The 24,395-nt window shown below is 46.5% G+C and overlaps 1 protein-coding gene across 4 annotated transcripts in view; it reads left to right on the forward strand.

Annotated features, from left to right (window-relative positions):
* Positions 1–14,819, forward strand: part of TBC1D30 (TBC1 domain family member 30) — an 88,202-nt gene extending 73,383 nt beyond the window's left edge. For 2 of the 4 annotated variants that reach the window (XM_059683504.1, XM_059683506.1), the window contains 5 exons: positions 1,908–2,020; positions 4,729–4,868; positions 7,814–8,020; positions 8,182–8,241; positions 11,068–14,819. In XM_059683504.1, coding sequence (XP_059539487.1) covers positions 1,908–2,020; positions 4,729–4,868; positions 7,814–8,020; positions 8,182–8,241; positions 11,068–11,840 — 1,293 coding nt within the window. In that variant the 3' untranslated portion in view covers positions 11,841–14,819. The remainder of the gene's footprint in view (positions 1–1,907; positions 2,021–4,728; positions 4,869–7,813; positions 8,021–8,181; positions 8,242–11,067) is intronic. The other 2 variants (XM_059683505.1, XM_059683507.1) reach the window with 1 other exon arrangement.
* The last annotated feature ends 9,576 nt before the right edge of the window (positions 14,820–24,395 follow it).

Raw genomic sequence — 24,395 nt, forward strand, 5'->3', positions numbered from 1 at the left:
CACCCAACTTAAGAAATAAGCATTAGCAACACATTTGGACACCCTCATATGCTTCTCTCTGATTTCCCCTCCCCTCCTCACCCCACTTCTCCCCTTTCCTTTTAAAGGTAATCACAATCCCAGCTTTCACACCCTTCCTTTTTCAGAGGAGGAAAACGAGGCCCAGAGAGGTTGGGAACTGGCCAATCTGAGACTAATGGGAACCACAAGGTACCTCCTGCTTCTCTCCATGGGGAGCAGCTCACTGTTAGTAAATTTGTATGGCGTCTTAGCCTTGTGGATATAATCAAATGTGTAGTATATAGAATGGCTCAGAGATGACTTTTTGGTCCCTATGATCTGTGTAGCTTTGGACAATAGGCAACGGAGAATAGAGGGGAAGGGATTTTAGCCAACACTTACTTGTGTAGAATCTTCGGGTGGTACAGTAAGATCTAAGTGGATACCTTGTATCTGTTTGGGGATGGTCTGATGGACAGACTGTTTAGAATCAAATGGCTGTCCTAGTGGCTCTGAGCTACAAAGTCAGACAGCAGCACAGTCAGGCCCCTTTCAGAGCCCTCCTTTCCTGCCCATGCAGATAGTGCACGTCTCCGCTAAGCCTTCAGAACAACTCTCCTGCTGAAATGAAAAATACCACTTTAAAATTTCCCCAGAAAATATCAGGATATTTAAAAAGCTTCCTGGGAGAAAGCTAGTGTGATTAAGATACATTTTCTGCCCTAGCCAGTTTGGCTCGGTGGATAGAGCGTCGGCTCGAGGACGGAAGGGTCCCAGGTTCTATTCCGGTCAACGGCACGTACCTTGGTTGCAGGCTTCTGGCCCTGGTTGGGGGCATGTGGGAAGCAACCAATCAATGTGTCTTTCTCACATCGGTGTTTCCACGCTCTCTAAAAACCAATGGAAAAATATCCTCGGGTGAGGATTAAAAAAGAAAAAGATACATTTTCTGGTGAATAAGAACCTTAAGGATTGAATAAATACTATAATTAAAATTTTGGAGCAATCAAATTTTGATAAAATTAGGAAAGCAAATAAGATTATTTCCCTCCTGCTAATAGAATGGCATATAATTTTGAAATTCTGGAGGAAGCACAGGTGTTTTTCTCATTTTTATTTTTAGATTTTTTAACACTCTGGGCTTTTACACTGTCAGTTAAAAAAAAACAAACCCAAAACCAGCAATTTTCACTTAGACTTTATTCACAGATATTTGAAAAGGTGTGTTTGGAGAAAGCATGCAGTCCATCACAAGATTGTCCACTTATTTTTATCCAGGCTGGCGTAATGTCTATAAAAATCATCAAACAGAGCTTTAAAAACAAGTACTAGATATGAAACACATCGATGGGTTCTTTATTAAAGAAGTAAGGGAGCTGCCCTGGTTGGGTAGCTCAGTTGGTTGGAGCATCGTCCTGTGCACCGAAAGGTTGCAGGTTCGATTCCCCATCAGGGCACATACCTAGGGTGTAGATTCAGTCCTCGGTTGGGGTGTGTACGGGAGGCAACCTATCATGTCTCTCTCTCTCTCTTTCCCCCACCCCCTTCCTCTCTCTCTAAAACCATAAACATATTCTCAAGTGAGCATAAAAAGGTAAGGGAGCTGTGGCTTGCTGAATTCACCCACCCCCGAACCGAGCAGAAGGAAGTCAGACGCCCCCATGGGCTCACCTTTGCTCACCAGTTGGAATGCCTGGTTGCAGTCAGGTTGATTTGAAAACTCACCGTTGTGTTTATCAGTGTTCTTTTGTCTTTCTCTAAAGCGGATATTGAAGTAGGATCTTTCCACTCTCTCTGTAAGAGGCAGTTTTTACCTTTTCACACTCAAATCATAATGTCTTCCCAGGATTGATAGAGTTACTTAAGGGCTCCGTTTCAGGCATGGCATTTTTGCTTCTGGTTTTCAGACTGTTTACTCCATGGCTCCATTCCCTTTCCCGCAACTGGCAGAGCTGAGGGAAAAGTACACCTACAACATTACACCATTCCCAGCTACAGTGAAACCCACCTCCGTGTCTGGGTAAGGTCTCTTTTTTCCCTTCTTGTTTTCGTGTTAGAAGACTAGATACTTTAACTGGTTATTGTAACTTAATGATTGTTAAGCCCTAGAAAGATATTCAAAGTAGTTTGGTTCTTAAAATCTGGATGTTTTTTAAGGTTTTGATGTAAATTCAAGAGAGTGATTTTTAAAACTGTTCTTTCCAAGGAAGACTAGAATATAAACTGAAGGGACCTGTAGCAACCCCACAACTTATTTAAAAATATCAAATATTAAAAAAATCTCAATAATTAAAATAGTGTAGAACTGAAGCATGAAAAAACAGATGAGCTTATTTAAAATTCTATAAAGACCAGACATTGACAAATACACAGGAATACAGTATATGAAAACTTGGCATATCAAACAGTAGTGAAAAGAGGTATTATTTAGTAAGTGGTGCTGGGCCAATGAGACCTACTCTGGAAGGAAATAAAGTTAAAGTTTTTCTTTACATCATACAGTAGGATACATTTCATATAGATGAGAGAGTTAAATGGGAAAAAATGAAGTAATAACATTAGCAGAAGAAAATGTGGAAAAATGTCTTTAGTTCTTTGGAATTGGGAAGGCCTTAATAACAGCCTCAAAATAGAAAATAAAAAAACAATAAAGGAAAAAAAAAACACTAAGTATTTACAAATAATATTCTGTATGACTAAAACCAAAACAGAACAAAATAGAACCCTCATAAGCAGACACAAAAATATTCATGGAAAAGTATTTGTAATTGATATCTCTCATAAAGTTCCTAGAAATTAATGTGGAATGACCACCCAACTGAAAAATGATGGAAGGATGGGACTAGGTAGTGTACATAGAAGGCAGCATCAGGAGAAATGTAGCAAATAACTAGATTGAGGGTCTGTTACTTTGCCTATCAGATTAACAATAATTCAAAAGGCTGATATGCACGCTCTTGATAAGGCCATGGGGACACAGGCATATTGCAGGTGAGAGGTTGCTTACTACAGGATTCGTGGCAGGCCGTTGGGAAGTACTGTCCAAAATTTGTAATGGATTTTGACCCAGCAATTCTACCTCTATGAATTATCCCACAAATATATTTATACACATGCAAAACACAGGATGTATAAAGGTTACTTATTGCAGCATTGTTCATAATGGCATAATATTGAAACCACTCAAGTGTGCTTCATTAGTGCAGGGTTCCCTAACGTGCACCACATGCATACAGTACAGTGCAGCTGTAAAAAGCGATGAGGAAGCTCTTTGTAAGAATATGGAGAGGTTTCTTAAGTGAATAAAAGCAAGGTGCAGAAGAGTGTATATAGTATGCTAATATTTATGTAAAAAGAGGAGAAAAATAAGTCTATCCTATATAATAAAAGCCCAGCAACAGAAATGGTGGAACGACCAGAGACCAGAAGGACAAGGCCCCTTGCCCTGGCTGGCCCCACACCCCAGGGAGTGGTTAGGGGCAATCAGGAAAGCAGGCAAATTGTTAGGGGCGATGAGGCAGGCAGGCAGAGGTGCTTAGGGGCAATGAGGCAGGCAGGCGAATGGTTAGGGGTGATTAGGCAGGCAGGTGAGCAGTTAGGGGTGATCAGGAAGGCAGGGAGAGTGGTTAGGGGCAATCAGGCAAGCAGGCGAGCAGTTAGGAGCCAGCAGTCCCGGATTGCCAGTGGGATGTCCGACTGCCAGTTTAGGCATGACCCGCAGGGATCCCTGTGGGATCAGGCCTAAACCTGCAGTCAGACATCCCCCGAAAGGTCCTGGATTGCAAGAGGGTGCAGGCCGGGCTAAGGGACACCTCTCCCCTCCCCCACCCCGTGCATGAATTTTGTGCATCGAGCCTCTAGTATAGTCATATCTGCTTATCCATGCATAAAGAAACTAAAGGCTAAATAAGAAGCTAGTCACTGCATCACCTGTAGGAATTAGGTGGAACAGCTGGGCAGAAGTTGGGTAGGGATGGGAGACTTTTTATATATATACTAGGGGCCTGGTGCACGAAATTCGTGCACTGGGTGTGTGTGTGGGGGAGTGTCCCTCAGCCCAGCCTGCCCCCTCTCACATACTGGGAGCCCTCAGGCGTTGACCCCCATCACCCTCCAATCGCAGGATCGGCCCCTTGCCCAGGCCTGACACCTCTGGCCTAGGCGTCCGGCCCGGGCAGCGGGGACCCGCAGCTGCAGCGGCCCCGCGATCGTGGGCTTCGCTTTAGGCCCAGGCAAGGGACCCCTAGCTCCCGGGACTTCCAGCTTCGACCGTGCCCAGCTCCCATTGCTGGCTCCACCCCTACTTCCTGCTATCACTGGCCAGGGCGGAAAAGGCACCTGATTCTCCGATCATGGCTGGGGGGCAGGGCAAAGGCGGCCCCAGGGCCGCCTTTGCCCTGCCCCCCAGCTCTTAGCTCCCCCCTGGGTTTCCGATCACTGTCAGTGGCAGGGGGCTTCTTCCTGCTTTCCCTTTCGCCTCCCTGCATTGTGTCTACATATGCAAATTAACCGCCATCTTGTTGGCAGTTAACTGCCAATCTTAGTTGGCAGTTAATTTGCATATAGCCCTGATTAGCCAATGAAAAGGGTAGCTCGTACGCCAATTACCATTTTTCTCTTTTATTAGTGTTGATACATTATATATCATTTAAACCATGTGACTGAATTATTTTTATTAAAAATGACACTATTTTCTTTGAATATTTTTTTTCTGTTATGTTTTCCAAGACGACATGGTAAGATCAGAGACAGTGATGAAGAGAATGACCCAGATGATGAAGATGCTATTGCTAATGCCGTGGGGTGTCTTGGACCTTTCAGTGGGCTCCTGGCACCTGAACTACAGAAGTACCAAAAACAAATTAAAGGTAAAAAAGGTGGCTCTCTATTTAGATTATCACAATGTGTTGGTTCACTATAGCAGGGGTGTCGTGTAAGATTCCCTCCACGTTCTGCATGGAGTAGGGTTCGGTATCTGAAAGAGGAGCCGCACAACAAATGAGAGAAAAAGACGAGATAATTTTGCAATATTGGGGGACCAGGCGGCAAGTCCCGAAGGACTTCCCCGTGCTCAGGCTGCTCCAAGCTTTTATTGATCTGGGATGCCCCCATAGCATAGCCCTTAGGCAGGTGACCCCCTAGTAACAAGCAGACTAGCCCATCAGCAAGGATTTACATAATAATAAATGGGGGAGTAGTTTCAGCTACCACTGTCTGGACAAACAGAGGTGGCGCCTAGCTCCGAGCTTTGCTAGGGCTTCAAAGGCACCCAGCCTTCGGGGGGGGTTTCGGGGAGTTCTCTGTCTATGCTTAGCAGATAGTGAAGGCAATAAACAGTTTCCCACACAGGGGTACTGTTATTGTAACCTATAAATGCCTATTTATTTTCTGAACTGGTTACCCTTATTGAAGGTCTTTATTAAAAGTATCTTCTCTGGACCAGCTGTCGTGGCTCAGTGGTTGAGTGTTGACCTATGAACCAGGAGGTCTAGGTTCAATTCCCGGTCAGGGCACATGCCCAGTTTTGCTGGTTCAATCCCCAGTGTGGGGCGTGCAGGAAGAAGCCTATCAGTGTTCTCTCTCTCCCTCCCTGAAGGGACCTCCCTGAAGTTAAAAAATAATTAAAAAAAAATATATATATATATATTTGAAAAAGTATCTCTGTGTTACTTTCTCATTTAGTAGGATTTCTCTGTGTTATGGGTTGCATGCATAATATATATTTCTTCTTTTTTTATGGTGACTTTGCGCCATACTCGTCCGATTCAACTTTGTATGCTCAGTTCCTTAGCATAGAGCCTGGAATGTAATAGATGCTTGCTCCCTTGTGTTTGAGTTTAATTGAATTCATTCTAGACTGGCTTCTCTTTTATAGAGAAGTACCCTCTGAATCTAAAACATTATGGTGGCCTCTCCTTGAATTTGAGAGATAAGAAACTCATTATCTCATAAGGCATTCTTTTGAGTTCCTCCACTTAGCCCATGGTTTCTAGTTGCAGAGAGATAATCTCTGCCTACAAGTTCTATTAATAGTTCATTTCTTTGGAACAAAACAGAATGAGTCCACTCCCTCTTTGACTGGACGGCTCTTAGGTTTTTTGAGGACAGCCATCATGTCCCCAACAGTTTTCTCCATGGCTCAAGTTCAGAATTTCTGTAAGCATTTCTCATAAGATATGATTTTCAGAACTTTTAATAGTATTTATCTTTTTTTTATTTTCCTCCTCTTCTTCATCATCATCTCATCATTGCTGTCTTTTCTTCGCCATCTTCATCTTATTCGTCTTTTTCATAGTTCTAGTTTTGAGTATTTTCCCTAAGCCTTGGCTTGTTTTGAGTTTTGACCTGTTTCATGGTTTGGGTTCATACTTTTTGTGTGTGTAATGTCTTTGGTATGCATTTTCCTCTCATCTTTTTAAAAGGCTTTTAATAATGTGAACCCAACAAGATCCCCATTGATTTTGTAATGCCTTCCACCCTCCCTCTTGTTGCCTGGATATCAGCTTTTGGCTTCTAGCCATGGGATCAATGTGGATTTTAATTCTAACATTTTTGAATCTGCATTTCTGAAGTCTGGGTCTGTGTTCCCTCCTCCTGCCCTCCTGTACTCCCCTTCCCCCCCATTTTTCTTTCTGTGCAGGTCTGTGCCCAGGATGACCTGATCATGTTCCCCTGTTTTATTGTTCCTGTTTGTTGGGCTTACTTAAGTTCAGGTGTGCAGGTCCCCTTTTAATTTCCTTTTCCTCGCACAAGTGTCTTCAGGGAAAAAAGGAAGTAAACTTGCCAGACGTTTAGCCCTCTAACACTTTCAGTGGCTGTTGGGTTAGTTGGGATCCCTACTGAGGGTTCTCTTTCAGCTGGTCCCCCGGCCAGCTTTGCATATGGTGCTGAGGAGCCCAGGTCTGCCCGCCTCGGCCGTGCAGTCTGGAAGCGTGCTTTTGCACAGTGCTTGTTTCTCTCTCTTGGATGTAATCTCAGTTTTATTTAAGGGACAACCCTGCTGGGTGTAGGTGTCCCGGGAACTATAACACACATAGTGTATGGTCAGGAAATGGTTGTTAAACAAATAAAAACATGCATTTCTAGTGGTAGAGTGATTCGAAGTCTTGATAATTTCATAGAATCTATTTTTAATTTAAAAACTCACTTAAAAAAATCCTTACCCACGGATATGTCTAATTGATTTGAGAGAGAGGGGAAAAGGGAGAGAGAGAAACATCGATGTAAGAGAGAAGCATCGATTAGCGGCCTCTCACAAGCGCCCCAAACAGGGATCAAACTCACAGTCTGGGTATGTGTCCTGTTCAGGAGTCGAACCCACAACCTTTCAGTATATGGGATGATGTTCCAACCAACTGAGCCACACCAGCCAGGGCTAAAATCTCACTTTTAGTGGCTGATTAAACACTACAAACTATCAATCCCTTATAAATTCTCACTCATTTATGTGGACTTCTGTACAATGACTTGACATCTGGAATTATATTTTTCTAAGGGCATTTTCAAAAATAACAGTGATTTTTATCTTGAAAACTTGATCTTATGTCTGTATAATAAACAAAGTGGTAATAAAATAAAACTATGAATCCACACAGCTCATTTCAGACCCACAATTAGGCTAATAAGAAAATGCAGAAGTATTTTCAGGACTGATTAAAACAAGCTCTAGACAAATCCTAGTGTACATTTTTTTTTGTGGTTTAGAATTTTTTGGAGGTTGTGATACCACTCTGGGTTACAGTGGAATCAATTGCCCGTTCATCCCGTTCTCCTCCACTGACACCTCTCCTTGTCTCTGCCGCCGCGAGTACAGAGCCCCACGAGGAGCAGAGCCTGAGATCTAACAACATTGCGGAGCTGAGTCCAGGAGCCATCAATTCCTGCCGAAGTGAATACCACGCCGCTTTCAACAGCATGATGATGGAGCGCATGACCACGGACATCAACGCGCTAAAGCGGCAGTATTCTCGGATTAAAAGGAAGCAGCAGCAGCAGGTTCACCAGGTGTACATCAGAGCAGGTAATGGGATTCTTCGAATCGATTTCAACTCTGTGTCAGCCTGTGAGAGGAAGAGCACATATTCCTGTACCGTCACTGTATGTAGCTGGGCATCCAGAAGCTCAGCTGGCACGAGTGATAGCACGCTTAGCATCTCATTTTTTAAAATTTTATTTTACCAGGCTCTCCAGAAGACAAAGACCATGGGTTCTCCTTAGGTCCCAAGGACCGGGCAGTTGATGGTACTGAACACATCTTCGCTGTGTGTGCTTCTGGAGAGGGGTTTACAAACGATCACAATGTTGCAAAGCCGAGCAATCCTTGGACTTGAGACATTTTGGAGCTGTTGCCTCTGAAATTCCAGGCACTGGAACACAGAACTTAGCGATCTGTGCACGAATAAATCTAGCTATCCATTGGTCACTCACGAGGTGACATAAAGGGCCATGTAATCTGAGAGAATGGAAAAGGCTGTCCCTACGCCTTGCCCATGGGTGACTGTGTCCTGACTCTGCAGAGAACACAGGTGTAATGCAGTTGGAAATGCTCTTTCCCAAGGATTGTCAGGCTTCTGTTCTTCTTCTGTTTAGTTCCCCAAATCCCAGGGAGCAATAATCTGCTTGGTTGTTTAACATATGCTGATTTCGGAATTGGTTTGCTTTGTTCTCGGTGAAATTTGAATGAAAATGATTCCTGTCCATGATTTGACATGTTTTTAAGAGGCTTGTGAGCATGTGACTGATCTTGCCCAAAAACTGAATTTACCTTCTACTTCTCAGGAAGGGTAGGCGATTTCTTGAAGATTTGTACTTTATCCTGAATCATAAATCAATCACAGAAGAAATGGACAGCTGCAGCTCTGCAGTTTACAAAGCATTGGTACATATGCATCCTCATGTTGTCTTTAAGGATAGTCTAATACAGTGGTTCTCAACCTTGGCTGCACATTAGAATCACCTGGGAATCTTTTTAAAATCCTGATTTCTGGGCCTCATCCTCCGGAAATTCTGTTTCTTTGTTACTAATGTTGTGGCCTCTCCCCATAATAAAGAAACAGAATTTCCGGAGGATGAGGCCCAGAAATCAGGATTTTAAAAAGATTCCCAGGTGATTCTAATGTGCAGCCAAGGTTGCGAACCACTGGTCTATGAGGAAGGCAAGGAACAGATATTCTCATATACTTTTAGAAGATGAGGAAGTGGTGATTCATGAGGATTTAGCAATCGTATGAGATTATATAGGATCGTGAGTGGTCCGGACAGGGCTGGAATCCATTTGTTCTAATTCTTTGTATAGTCCTACAACTACTGTATACTAGTAAGTCATTGGGTGATATAGTGAACCATCACCATTGTGTGCTGACTCAGCCCAGCGCCTCGTTCTCTAGTCAGGGGTCAGCAAACTGTGGTCTGCCGGCCAAACCCTGCTTGCCGCCTGTTTGTGTAAATAAAGTTTTACTGGAATACAGGCATGACCATTGTTTGCATACTGTCTATGACTGCTTTTACACTGCCATGACTAAAATATTTATAATCTGGCCCTTTACAGTAAAAGTTTGCCAACCCTTACTCTGGATCATGGTTTATTTGGCTTATTTTAGGGAGAGATTGTTCTAGAGCAATGGTTCTCAACCTGTGGGTCGCGATCCCTTTGGGGGTCGAACGACCCTTTCACAGGGGTTGCCTAAGACCATTGGAAAACGCATATTGAATATATAAATTACATATTGTTTTTGTGATTAATCACTATGCTTTAATTATGTTCAATTTGTAACAATGAAAATACATCCTGCATATCAGATATTTACATTACAATTCATAACAGTAGCAAAATTACAGTTATGAAGTAGCAACGAAAATAATTTTATGGTTGGGGGTCACCACAACATGAGGAACTGTATTAAAAGGTCGTGGCATTAGGAAGGTTGAGAACCACTGTCCTAGAGCATTGCTCCTCAAACTCTCCTGTGCATAGCGACCACCTGGGGATCTGTTAAAAGGAAGAGGGTGTTTCAGTAGGTTTGGGTGGGGCTCAGGTTATGCATTTCCAACAAGCTTTTGGTGCCAGTGCTGCTGGGTGGGGCTCACACATGGAGTGGAAGGTTTTAGAGGAGGTGGTGGAGGACAGGATTAGCAGCACTGGTGGAGGCTGAATTTGAGCTAGAAACCAAAGACCATAGATTCTGAGACTTAAAGGAAGGAGGGAAGGAAGTTGGTTGGGGTACCAGCCTCCTAGGTTACAGAGGGCAAGAAGTTGAGGTCTTTCAGACCTGAGAGCTTCTGTTTTCATGGAGAATTGGGGGAAAAGTTGTTTTTCTGGGAGTAAGTTGGGGCCTGGGTGGGAGCTTAGGGAATAAGGAAGACTTGGATAGGTTATTGAAAGGAGTGGGAGAGTAAAAGAAAAAGATTGGTCAGTGGCACTGAGGACCTAACAAGAGAGAGTGTGGATTGTGGATCTGAGGTCGGGGTTTTGCAGGCATGTGGCAAAGGGAGAGGGATGCCTGGGATGTGTGGTTACTGGGGAGGCAGCGGTCCAGGTAATGAGCCGTGCAGCTCTCAGAGTAGGGTGTCCGTGGGCCAAAGATAGACAAGAAGTTACGAGAGGATTGAGGAGTCAAGGAACCGAAGTGTCTGTCACCAGGTAGAGTTACAGTGGCAGCCTGAGAGCTGGAAGAGAACCCAAGAGAAGAATATTAGAGTTGAGTGTGTTCCATGTCAGGTCAATGCAGGTGACAAGGTTTAGGATGGAACATTTTCTGGATAGAAGACCTCTGAGGTTGAGTCTCAGACAAAAGCTCCCCCATCCCCAAATCATTAGGCCTCTACTTAGTCACAAGGGATCAGTCTCTGTTCCTTTCTGTGACCTAGGCCCCTTCTCTCTCCCTTTTTAAAGAGGAGGGAATATCCTACACCCCTCCCCCACCTCCCCGCTGGGTTGGAATTCAGTTTCTGCACCTGCAGTCACATGACTCCCAGCGCCTGGGAAGTGCGTGGGCAGGGCTGGAGACTTCTCTGCAGACCCCGTGCCTTGAAGGCACGTCTCACGCCCCCTTCCGATGTTTCTTTCAGACAAAGGGCCAGTGACCAGCCTCCTCCCGTCTCAGGTGAACAACTCTCCAGTTATAAACCACCTGCTCTTAGGAAAGAAGATGAAAATGTCCAACCGAGCCGCCAGGAACGCTGTCATTCACATCCCCGGCCACGCGGGAGGCAAAGCGTCCCCCGTCCCCTACGAAGACCTCAGGTCGAAGCTCAACTCTCCGTGGCGAACTCACATCCGAGTCCACAAAAAGACCATGCCGAGGGCCAGGAGCCAGCCGGGCTGCGGGGACACCGTGGGGCTCATCGAAGAGCCGGGGGAGGGCTGCAGGGCCGCGCGCCCGGGGCCCGCGGAGGCGGAGGCGGAGGCGTGCCCTTCCCCTGGAGGCGGCAGCGCGCAAGGCAGCGCAGGGCGCACCATCGAGGGCCAGTCTCCGGAGCCGGCCTTCGGAGATGCCGACGTGTCGATGGTCCAGGTGAAGTTAGAAGCCTTGGAACTGAACCAAAGGGATGCCGCTGCCGACCCTGAGCCCAGGTGGCACCCGCCCCGCCAGCGGCACCTCCCGGAGCTGCCCGAGGCGCCTGGGGAGGACAGAGCCACCGGCAGACCTCCCCACGGGAGCCGCCCCAAGACTCCCATCTTCAGCCCCTTTCCCAGCGTCAAGCCGCTGCGTAAGTCAGCGGCCGCCAGGAACCTGGGGCTGTACGGCCCCACGGAGCGGACCCCGACCGTGCACTTTCCTCACATGAGCCCGGGCTTCAGCAAAGCCGCCGGTGGGAACAGTAGCACGAAGAAGCGGTGACTCCCAGGAACCGCGCCCTGGGAGTCACCTTTTCGTGGTGGAGCAGCGGTTCCAGCCACATGGCTCCAGAGGAATTGCAGCTGCCCCGGGAAAGCGCATGGATGGGTCCAGAGGTGGGCCGCATCTGTAAACACAGGATTGGAGGTTTCACGGTGGGAGCTAGATTAGGGGTGTTTGTCCACCCACTGATAACCGGTACCATGGATTCTTGGTGGCGAAATAAATATTGTGGTTTTAAAATGTGAAGTCTTCCCAATTTTTAATCGTCAGCTGTTTCGGAAAGACGATGTACCCTAGCCTCTTAGTCCCTCTTCCTTCTTCCTGTTCTGCGGGGCCTTCAGGGTCCTTTGGGTGTTATTAATGCGCACGCACGCTCCACTCGCTTGCTAGAACAGGAACTGTAAATAGAAGTTTCTTAGTTGCAAAAAACTTCCCGATTCCCCTCTTCATGCCCTATTGGGGGGCATGTTTGTACGTGTGAGTTCTCCTTCAGTCGTTTCTTTCAGCCAGTCTCAAATTGCTTCTGATTCTTACGTTAAATTGCAGGAGAAAACTCCAGGTAGCCTTTCCCTCCCTTTCCATTTCTAGCTGCAAAACGAAGGAAACTTTTATCTGTTGAAATTTAGGTCGATCACTAACTTGAAGATCTTATGCAGAGAGCACAAATGGATAGGCACTCAGCAACTGCTCAGAACAGCTTGCTAATTCCCCTGAGCTTTCCCCAAGGCTCATTTGCTCCTCTTACGGAGCGTGCGGTCCTGGTGGTGGGATGACATGATGGGCTGTCTGGGCAGCTTGCCCCGCGTCCTCCGCGCTGCAGCTCACTTACCTACCAGCTCTCCGCGGCAGATGCAGTGAGGCTCTGCTCAAAAGCCAGAACAGAGCACCTGCAACTCTGTTACTTGAATTTTGTGCTTCTTTTGATTGGAACTTTGAATATTTTGTTACTTGAACACTGCCTTTCTCTGGAGAAGGCAGGCCCAGTGCTTTCCAGCTCTCTCACCCACTCCTCCCTGGTCCCAGCAGGTCAGACACAGACCTGCCAATGCCACTATGCAGATGGGAACTCAGCCACAGAGAGTGAAGCCCCTCAGCTACTGCAGGTAAATACGGCCCCTCTTCAGCGTGACTTAGCCACATTTCCTCCAGTGCAGGAGGCGGGTTCCATGCTCTCTGTACGCAGATGCACCGGCCACAAAGGTTCTACAGACCACGACTGGGAAGCCATATACTGCACTCCCTCCTGACTCCAAGGGCCTTCCTCCAGGTCTTTACAGTCCTGCGTGGTTTCACAAAACCAGCTCGACCCTTTTCACCAGAACAGATAGTACGTTTTAGTTTTTAAAAAATATATATTTTATTGATTTTTTACAGAGAGGAAAGGAGAGGGATAGAGAGTTAGAAACATCGATGAGAGAGAAACATCGATCAGCTGCCTCCTGCACACCCCCTACTGGGAATGTGCCTGCAACCATGGTACCTGCCCTTGACCGGAATCGAACCTGGGACTCCTCAGTCCACAGGCCGACGCTCTATCCACTGAGCCAAACCAGTCAGGGCAGATAGTACATTTTAAAGCATGCTACATGCAGCTGTCATTTGGCTAAACCGAAGGCTCACTCCTCAGTGTCCTTCTCTCAGCATCATGAGAAGAATAGACTCAGCCTCTTACCCTCATTGCTGGAAGACCATGGCCGTGCTTGCAGGCATAGTGCTGAAGCAGCCACTAGTAATCTGGGCTAGTTGGGTCACTAATTCTGAAACCAAAGCTATAGTTTTAGACAAGGCTTTTACTAGGAGAGGTATACATTTTTATAATAAAATAGAAAATGTAGTTGTGTGGGCTGCTTTGAACAGGAAACACAAGAATGACATATATAGCGAGAAAAAGCCATTTTATCCCCTTTGCGGTATTTTGACTCCCAGATGAGTGCAAGATGGAAAACATGACTGATAAGATACTGCAGTTTTGCTTGAATCCTGTGCCGCCTGAAGTTAGCAGGTAGCTTCTTAAAAGGCAGCCAAACCCACAGCCTGTGTCTTGGGGAGGGGGTAGGTGGAGAGTGGGGCTGACTTTGCAACCCATCCGGGAACGGGGGCCCACTGTGTTTCCCAAAGTGAAGCAAATGACACGATTTTCTTCCACCTGCTAAACTTTACAGAAAAGAATGATTCCACCTCGGATTCTTTTCTCCTCCCCCGCCCCCAATGAGTCAGAGCCACCTTGTTCCCCTTGAGGGATGTCTGACAGCACAGAATTGTTCTTCCCTCTGTGAGTCAGCTCCCAGCAGCCTGCAGTGGGGGCCCAGGAAGGCAGTGATGGTGTGGAGCCCCCGGCTGTGGCCCTGAGCATCTCGCCTTGCTGTGGCCCAGCTGTCTCTGTTCCCAGCACACGCTGCTTCCCAGGGCTGGTCTGAGAAAGGGATGGATGAGAGAGCACATGGTGTGGGATGAGTATTTGTTGAATGAATGAATAACTGAAAGCATAATAGTCTTTTGAGGTAAAAAAATGACCTTGTCAGGATTTAAAACCAACAGATTTCCATGGAAGCTTTCTCTGTTCCGATACTGTGCATGCATTGTACCGTGTACTCACTTTTATGAATTGGTGAACTTCTAAGCCTCGCCTACTTTAGAATATAAAGAATCTGCAGTAGCCTCAACCGCACAGCATGGACAAAGACCTCCATGGACTTGTTCTCTTCCCGAGGTACTGGACACTCTGCCAGCACCACAAGCACTCACCAGGCAGTGGCTCCTTGGTCCTCAGAGAGGCCTGCACCCGTCGGCACGGGCACCGGGAGCTGCTCCTCCTGGCCCTCCACACCTGTCCTCCCAGACGATCCAAACAAACCTGGTTTGTAATGTCGACCTATGGGCGATAACGGTTTGGAATATTCTGTTCCTTTTTGGTCTCTCTCGCTGTTCTAAAGACTGTCGATTACAAAGATTTGTGCATAAAGATGTTCCTTGTTGTGGCTGGGGTGCTGTTTTCTGTCTGCGAGTGCACAGAGCACTGCTGTGAGGTCCCCCACGTTGGTCATGTGAACCAGGGGAACAGCCCAAATAAGCTCCGTCCCACCAGTCTAATCTGTGGGCTGCATGGTGGCCGCGGCCTGCTGAGACCCTGGCAGAATGGAGAGTGTAGGGGTTCGCGGCGCAGGAGACAAAGTCAGAGTTAAAAAGTCAGGCAAATCAAAGGTGGTACTTTAATCTGCACTCCCGGGCGAGCTACATGGGCCCCAAAGAGCGGGGCCAGTGAAATCTCGCCGAGAGGGAGTAGAGGCATTTTTTTATACAGCTGTTCAGTGAGGGCAGGGGGCATGAGCTGTGGGAGTTCCCACCGTGGGCAGGCCCAACATGGATTCCAGGAAGGAGTCTCTGTTGCTATCTGTCTGGCACGCTGACCTGTTAGGAATTCCAGGAAGGGCCCAGTATCTGCGCCGCCGCCATCTACCAGGCACGCTGACCTGTTAGGAATTCCAGGAAGGGCCCAGGTTCTGCGCCGCCATCTGCCTTGTGCATGCGTGGGCTCCTCTGATTGTGGAGACAACCTACAGCATCCTAACGCTACATCCCCCAGTATTGGGCTTGCTCACAGACGTGGGATTGCAGGGTCAGAGAGTGTGCGTCTTTTAAGACTTACATACATTGCCACATTGCCATCCTTAAAGATGGGACTTACACAAGCACTGAGCGAGCAGGCCTGCTTCTCTATGCCTCTGGGAGGGGAGCACGTTTCTTTAGTTCTAGACCTGCAGTGTTGATAGAAGCAGTGATAATAGGCATTCCTATCTCACTCCGGACTCTTAAAGGAGCCATTCACTAAGATGTTCGCTGAGATTTCTAGTAGGTATCTTATCAGGTTAAGGAGATGAACTTTTTATTCTTTGCTCGCTAAGATTTTCATTTTTTATAATTCAACAAGTTTGTTTTGTTTTTACTTTAAGCTTTTTTAGAAATTTATTTTCGGGAAGAAGGGAGACGGGGAGAGAAATAGAAACATCAGTGATGAGAGAGAAACACTGATCGGCTGCCTCCTGCACGCCCCCCACTGAGGATTGAGCCTGCAACCTGGGCATGTGCCCCAACTGGAAATCAAACCTCAACTTCCTGGTTCATAAGTTGACGCTCAACCACTGAGTCATGCCAGTTGGGTTGGCTTCCTTCCCGCCCCACGTGCATAGCGTGCATAGCGTGTACCACCGACATAGGACCTGAGAGGAAGTCACAGGGAGCCGGGTAGAGAGCAGAGAGCCCGAGTCAGGGACCACTATGGTGCCTCAGCTCCACGCGCAGGTCTTTGGGGGAAAGATATTCCAAGCAGAGGGAACAGTCAGTACGAAGTTACTGGGACCCACATGTATAGATAGAGACATCGGTGTAGGTACAGAAATGGGACTAGGATAGTCTAGGTCAGTGGTTGGCAAACTGCGGCCCCTTGAGTGTGGCTCTTCCACAAAATACCACGTACAGTGTGATTGAAACTTTGTGGCCACACTGAAGGGGCCAAAGAGATACATGTGGCTCGCGAGCCACAGTTTGCTGACCACGGGTCTAGGTCAGTGGTTGGCAAGCTGCGGCTCGGCAAACTGCAGCTCGCGAGTCACATGCGGCTCTTTGGCCCCTTGAGTGTGGCTCTTCCACAAAATACCACAGGCAGGAGCGCATATACAGTGCGATTTAAACTTCGTGGCCCATGCACAGAAGTTGGTATTTTGAGGAAGAGCCACACTCAAGGGGCCAAAGAGCCGCATGTGACTCGCGAGCTGCAGTTTGCCGACCACGGGTCTAGGTAAAATGGAGACACAGAGAGAGAAGGCTAGAGATTAGCATGAGCTTCACTTAAGAGGGGAAATTTTCACTCAGCATCTTGTTTTTATTAATAAAAATAAGTTCCTATGTTATGATTGTCACAGTCAGCAACCTACATGTCATACTGCGTGCGTTTTCACAGCACTCCTGTGCTAAGCGAATCATTGTTAGGTGCTCATTTCCAATAAGTGAGCATTTCCTCCCAAGTACCTCCCACTGCAGCCTCTTGATCTAGGTTTCGGTGCCAGCCACTTCGGGTTTGGACAGACACAGTAACTTCTCAGGTTTCTAGAACTTGTGGGGTGGAGGGAGATAGCCTGTGTGGTCGATGTCCATGGCAAGAACATAGCTCTGCACCCAGTGCAGTCTGTCCCAGGCCGCCAATTCTGGCCTCATTTTGAAAACTCTCAGAGACCATCTGTGGAACCTCTCAGACAGGAATCGGACTGTCGCTTGAGTTTGCCTCGTGCATGGGTGTGAGTGTCATGGAGGGACATAGTGACTGTGATGTCATTGACAGGTTACACTTCAGTAGCTTAAATGGTCACTAAAGTAAAGAATAAATGAAACAAATTTAAGAGAATCTCAATCTGCAACAACATTTGTATAAAAGCTTGCCAGGAAACAACTACCATCTGACCTTTAATGATCTATATACGTATATATTAAAAGCCCAGCAACCATTATGGTGGAATGACCAGAACAACCGGTTGCTATGATGCCCACTGACCATCAGGGGCAGATGCTCAATGCAGGAGCTGCCCCCCTGGCGGTCAGTGCTCTCCCACAGCGGGAGTGCTGCTCAGCCAAAAGCCGGGCTCACAGTTGGCGAGCGCAGTGGTGGTGACGGGAGCCTCTCCTGCCTCCGCGGCAGTGCTAAGGAGTGGCAAGCCAAGTAGTAAGGAGCGAGCAGGCGGACGGTTAGGAGCGAGGGGTTCCAGATAGCGAGAGGGCACAGGCCAGGCTGAGGGACCCCCCAACACCCCAATGCATGATTTTATGCATCGAGCCTCTAGTATAAAAATAACAAATAATGATTATATCACACACAACCATTGGATTTTCAGATTTTAAAATGACAATTTCAGAAAAGGAATTCTATCAAGTGAACCTTTTATCTCCCTTGAATTGGCTCTCTTCCAAAACAAATAAAAAAGGAAAACAAGAAAAACAATAAGAAAAAACAATTGTCTACTATCGACCCAGAGAAATGGGTGGACTCCAGGAACAATGATGGTCACAACTGAGCTCCAGCCCAAGCAGCAGAGAAGGAGGGTCTGGCCTGTGTGGCTCAGGCCTGAGTTTCTGCCTCAGAGGGTCTGTGTAGACTTGGGATGCAGGGTTTTCCTGCCTCCTTTCACCAGCAGCTGTATTTTATGTCCAGTTCCATTGGTCTGTGGTCTGTGGGCATCCTCCCAGATGCTGACAGTGAGCTGACTGCCGCACTGATTTTGATACCAGAAGATCTGGCTAGTGCTGTGGGCCGAGCTGCCACCTTGAAATGGGGACCCCTGTGGATGCCTGGGGGTCCTTTCATGAGACCATGAGGTCAAAACTATTTTGATAAAAGTGTTAATTTGCCATTTCCACTCTCCTGATGCACAAGGCGTTTCTCAGAAGCTACCTGATGTGTGGTAGCAGAACAGGTGAGTTCAGAGCAGACGAGAGAAACCAGCCGTCTTCATCACCGCCAGGCCTGAAAGAGGTTTGCAAAGGTGGAAGACAGTGCCACTCTCTTACCAGATATCTTTGTTTTGGAAAGTGAAGTTATTTTTCATAAAATGTTATTTCTTTTAATGGACTCATTGTCATTTAGAAAAAAATTTCAAAATATTTTTTATTTATAAAACAGTAACTATCAAAAGATATAACATATCAGCTAAGGCTCATTAGGGTCCTTATGATTTTTAAAAATTTATGTAAAGGGGTCCTAAGACCCAAAGGTTTGAGAATGGCAGGTCTATGGGATAATGAAAGAAGATAAACACAAGGTAATAATAGTTATTTACTGAGTGCTTCCTGTTTGCCAGGCACTGTGCTAAGGGCCTTACACGGACCTCGTTTAGTTCTCATAACCACCCTAGTTGTGGTACTAGTGTTCCTTCTTATGTTACAGGTGAGGAACCAGGCTGCGAGGGATGCATAACTTTCTCAAGGTCATAGACTTTGAAAGTGGCAGAGTGTGGAATTGAACTCAGGGAGTGTGGCTCCAGCCCTTACACCCTAACCTGCTTGGTGGTGGCCCTTCTAGAAGCCTGTGCTTCCATCTGCTTTTGTGTGGCCCGCCGCCCCCAGTTAAAAATCTGAGGACGAATGAGGCAGAACTGGGAGGCAACTGGAAACTTACTATGGACACTTAGAAGACACTCAACTCTTCCCACCGAGTTAGGGTTGGCCCAAACCAGCTGCTGGGCTCCCATGGTGTGGTGGACACCGTCTGCTACTAGATCCCCCAATACTGAAACCCTCGCTGGTTCTTTCCCCTTTTAAGTTAGTCTTGGAACACAAGGGCCATGATTATTAAAAAGTGGGACAACTATGAGAAAAAAACACCATAAATATTAGTGGAGGAAAGCTTGTTTCACAGATGTCTTAAGGTTCTCACCCATTTAAATAAACAAAAACGGGGCATTGTGAATGGTGTAAATGGTTTGACTTATGCAACATGCCCTAGCAGTAGCTCAGCAGATCTGCATTCGGGAAAGAAACCCTGACTGTGCATCAATGGTTATATAAAGGCATAGTTCAGATATACGTGCATGATTCATTTAATGATTCACTGTTTTACTGATTTTTCTATTTCTCATCAACTTCCCATCAGGTATGGGTAGGTAAGAGGTACAAAGGGATGGGGAAAGGGTTGGGTTTAAATTGTTTTTTCTCATTGAACCTGAGCATGGGTGTGATCAACTTATGTAACCACTAGGTGTCACTGTTGCTTCATGCAAACCTCACCAGCTGCCTGGGTTCTAGCGATATGCTAAGACTTTTACTCTAAGTGTTCAGGGTGTTTGTTGTGGGGACAGGAGCAGGAAGGCTCCCATTGTTGCCCCCCCCCCCCAATACTCCCATCTTATACATTTTTCAAAGTATACAGATTTCCCAAGGGAACGGATTTCCCAGTCAAATATCATTATTTCTTCTTCTTTTTTTTTTTTTTTTTAATATATCTTATTGATTTTTTACAGAGAGGAAGGGAGAGGGGTAGAGAGTCAGAAACATCAGTGAGAGAGAAACATTGATCAGCTGCCTCCTGCAAACCCCCCACTGGGGATGTGCCCGCAACCAAGGTACATGCCCCTGACCGGAATCGAACCTGGGACCTTTCAGTCCGCAGGCTGATGCTCTATTCACCGAGCCAAACCGGTTACGGCAAAGATCATTATTTCTTGAAGGGCTTCAACAACAGTTTCTTTGAGAAGCAGTAGAGTGTAAAGCATAGTAATGGAAAGCAAATGCTAGGCTACTTTAGGACAGAGGCATTGCTCTTGGCTGTGCACAGGGTAAAGTTGCAGCCTGTAGCCCAGCAGCATCCCCCTTTGAAGACTAGGACGCACAGTAGGGCTCATGCTGGGGAGGAGGAGGAGTAGGCAGACTGAGTTCTAGGTGATCCACGGAGACGCCTCGGTGAGAAGAGCCCTCAGGGTCACTCATTTCTTGGTGCTGGTTCCTTAGTCGGGCACCCCTTTTGTTGTGGGGCAGCTCTGTTAGAAAGCACATGTTAAGCTAAAACCCAGCTCCCCTCGATCTCCCTTAATCATCCTATCTAATAAAAGGGTAATATGCAAATTGACCCTAATGGCAGAACGACCAGAAGGACCGCTCGACCAGTCACTATGAGGTGCACTGACCCCCTCTTAGTACCTTCCCCTGGCCATCAGGCTCTGATCTCCTGATGGCAAAAGGGGAACTGGGGATGGGTGGCGGGGGACGAGGGTGATGCCAGGCCAAGGCTCCCCTTGACCCCAGTCACCCCACTCACAGAGTGCGGCTCGCAGTGGAGGTGGGGCCAGCGAGTGGACGGGAATGGCCCACCTCTCAGTCCCTCTCCCCTGGCCTGCAGGCTCCAATCATCCATGGTGTATTAGTTTCCATTAGTGGGAAGAAGATACAGTAGAACAGCCTGGAAACGGCAAATCTTTTTCCTTATTGATTCTTTATTGCTGGGCTCTAGAGAAATAATGGCCAGGAGCTCCACAAGCTGGCCAGTAAGGCCAGGCTGCAGGGGCTCAGAGGTCCACTGATCCCCACAGGCCAGGCCGAGGGACCCTAGTATTTAATAACCAATCTAGTGTTTATTCCAACAATAGGTCAATTAATTCACTTCAGGAGCTTAGCCCAGCACTTACAGGACTTTTACTTTGACGTGGCTATTGTTGCAGTGCTGCAGGTGAGTATTGGCCTGACTGTGTGGCATTCACGGGTTACATACAGATGTGTGATTACGTTCAAGGAGCTCGCAGAATAATGTGTATGAGGGAAATCAGGAGCAGACGCGATGGAAGCATCTGCTGCCATGCACATGTGAAGCTCTGCAGATGGTGTCTGAGCTTGGTTACTGTTTGGACGAAATACGACCTTGAAGGCCTTTTTCAGTCCAATCCCTACGAGCTTTTTTTTTTTTTTAAATATATTTTATTGATTTTTTTACAGAGAGAATGGGAGATCAGCTGCTTCCTGCACACTCCCTACTGGGGATGTGCCTGCAACAAAGGCACATGCCCTTGACCGGAATCGAACCTGGGACCCTTGAGTCCGCAGTCCGATGCTCTATCCACTGAGCCAAACCGGTTAGGACCCTACAAGCTTTTATTGAGAAGGGTGACCAGAAGCAAAGACCCAGCAGCCTTAGCTTCATGGGGAGCAACTGCTTCTAAGAAACCATCTGTGTGGACTAGAAATACAGCAAGCAAAGACATTGCCCTGAGTTTCGGTTCTGATAAGACACTGGCCAGCTCGTCGGGCTCCGGCCCACTGTCCGCGTGGATCCAGTGCAGCACAAAGTAGTGGGCGAAGCGGCAGGCTGCCGGGGAGGAGCCCGAGCCTGGGCTGTGCGCCGTGCTCCCGCTCATCCCGGCCCCACTGCGCCTGCGGCCTTGCTCTGGCATGCAGGGGGAGTGTCCGTGGGAGAGGCTTGCACGGCAGTTGCACTGCCAGCTGTAAGCCCAGTGTCTGGAGCCCCTGTCTGTCAGCTGATCAGCACTCCTGCTGTGGGAGTGCGCTGACCACCAGGGGGCAGCTCCTGTGTTGAGTGTCTTCCCCCTAGAGGTCAGTGTGTGTCATAGCTACTGGCCAGTCATCAGGTCGCTTAGGCTTTTATATATATAGATTGTGTCCTGGGTTTTGCTTTGATGAAGTTTAGAGTCAGGAGCAGCTCTTTTTCTCCACCTTGGTCCTTCACTACTCATTTAGGTAAACGACAAAATTAATAATTAGATAATTAATTCTTGCATTAGTCACATGTGTTGATTTGGTATTTCTACATACATATGCCCTATTCATATAATGCCTAAGCTTTTACGTTATTTAAACGGCGATGCCATCATAAATTGGAAGGCAGATGGAAATGAAATGGAGACAAGACTCTGAAAACCAAGAACTGTATGTGATAAATTAATGGGCGATTAAGCACAGCTGTGAAAGAAATACGTATACTGTGTGCTGCATTTTGTTATGCAATAGAACATACATTTCCCAGAGCAGTCCCTACGATGAATCTAGGTTTAGAGAGAAACCTTTGACGCACAGATTTCAGTTTACTGGAAGATTACTTCACTTAGCTTGTAGGTTCCTCCCCCTCCCCCTGTTGGTTTCCCTCCCGCCTTGCTGATGGCTACTTTTCAGTCTCTCTTTCTGGTTCTTCCTTTTCTTTCCACTCATTGAATTTTGGGGTTCCATGGGCCTCCACTCTTGGTCGTCTTTAGCTATATCTACTCCCTTGGGGACCTATTCCAGGCTTGTGTCTTTAAATACTGTGTGCCAACAACTCCCAAATGCATACCTCCAGTCCGGAATCCCTCTGAGTTCCAGACGTACACACCCAACCCCCACACAACATCTTGCTGTAAGAACCTCCGGACATGACCTTGGTTATCCCTTCCAGACCCGCTCCCCTTGGCTTTCTCCTCTCAGTCGATGAGAACTGAGAGTAGCAGTTTGTAAGCTCAGAGAGGTAACAGGGGCCGATCACAGAAGGACTTGTAGGGACCTTGTGTTTCCTCTGAATAAGATGAGAAGTCATTGGAGGGTTTTGAACAAGGAATGCAATGATCAGACTTATATTTTGAAGGGCTCATTCTGGCTGTTTTTCTGAGAACAGACAGCAGGGGCACACGGCTATCATGGGGGAGATCAGTTAGGAGGCCATTGCCGTGACCCAGGTGTGAGATCATGGTGAGTAGTGGAGGTCAGGTAAGTCCTTAGATGCTGGATGTATTTTGAAGGTAGAGTTAATAGGATTTCTTAGCAAAATGCAGTGCTTTAAAAAAAATAGAGAAGTCAAGGGTGACTCCAAGACTTTTATTTTGAGTAACGGGAAGGAAGGAGTTACCTTCAGTGAGATGTGGAAGACTACATGTTGAGTTTGGGATATTCGATATAGAAGTGAAGTATTTGAATGGGAAATTGAATAGTCTAATCTGGAATTCATGGGGTCTGAACTGGACATATCAATTTGGGAATCATTGGCATATACATAGCATTTAAATCCTACAGAGTGGAAGTGATTGTAAAAGAAATACATACTCATACAAAATTTTGATGATACAGGGAATTAGAAAAAGAAATTACCAGAAACTTCAACATCAAGTGATAAGACCTGTTCCTAGTGTGGAATATTTTCCCAGTATATTGTCAATGTATATTCAGATGAATTACATATGTTATCTATTTTATATCATTGGGATACAGCTTTATGTACAATTTTTTTCCTGGTACTTCTTTTTTATTATTGTGGTAAAATACACATTACATACAATTTATCATTTTAACTATTTTAAAGGGAACAGTTCTGTGACATTAGTACATTCACATTGTGACTCTTGGTTCTTGGGCACATTCTTCTTGGGAACACTGGTCCTTCCTTTATTCAAGAAAATTCTTTTCTAGCATTTTTTTTTTATTGCTTAAAGTATTACAAAGGGTATTACATATGTATCCATTTTATCCCCCCGCCCTAGACAGTCCCCTAGCCTCCCCTATCCCCCAGTGTCTTATGTCCATTGGTTATGCTTATATGCATGCATACAAGTCCTTTAGTTGATCTCTTACCCCCCTACCTCCTGCCCCCCAACCCTCCCCGGCCTTCCCGCTGCAGTTTGACAATCTGTTTGAGGCAGCTCTGCCTCTGTATCTATTATTGTTCAAAAGTTTATAATGGTCTCTATTGTCCATGAATGAGTGAGATCATGTGGTATTTTTCCTTTATTGACTGGCTTATTTCACTTAGCATAATGCTCTCCAGTTCCATCCATGACGTTGCAAATGGTAAGAGTTCCTTCCTTTTTACAGCAGCATAGTATTCCATCGTGTAGATGTACCACAGTTTTCTAATCCATTCATCTACTGATGGGCACTTAGGCTGTTTCCAGATCTTAGCTATGGTGAATTGTGCTGCTATGAACATAGGGGTGCATATATCCTTTCTGATTGGTGTTTCTGGTTTCTTGGGATATATTCCTAGAAGTGGGATCACAGGGTCAAATGGGAGTTCCATTTTCAGTTTTTTAAGGAAACTCCATA

This window comes from Myotis daubentonii, chromosome 2, assembly GCF_963259705.1.
Source record: "Myotis daubentonii chromosome 2, mMyoDau2.1, whole genome shotgun sequence".
Classification (NCBI taxonomy): Eukaryota; Metazoa; Chordata; class Mammalia; order Chiroptera; family Vespertilionidae; genus Myotis; species Myotis daubentonii.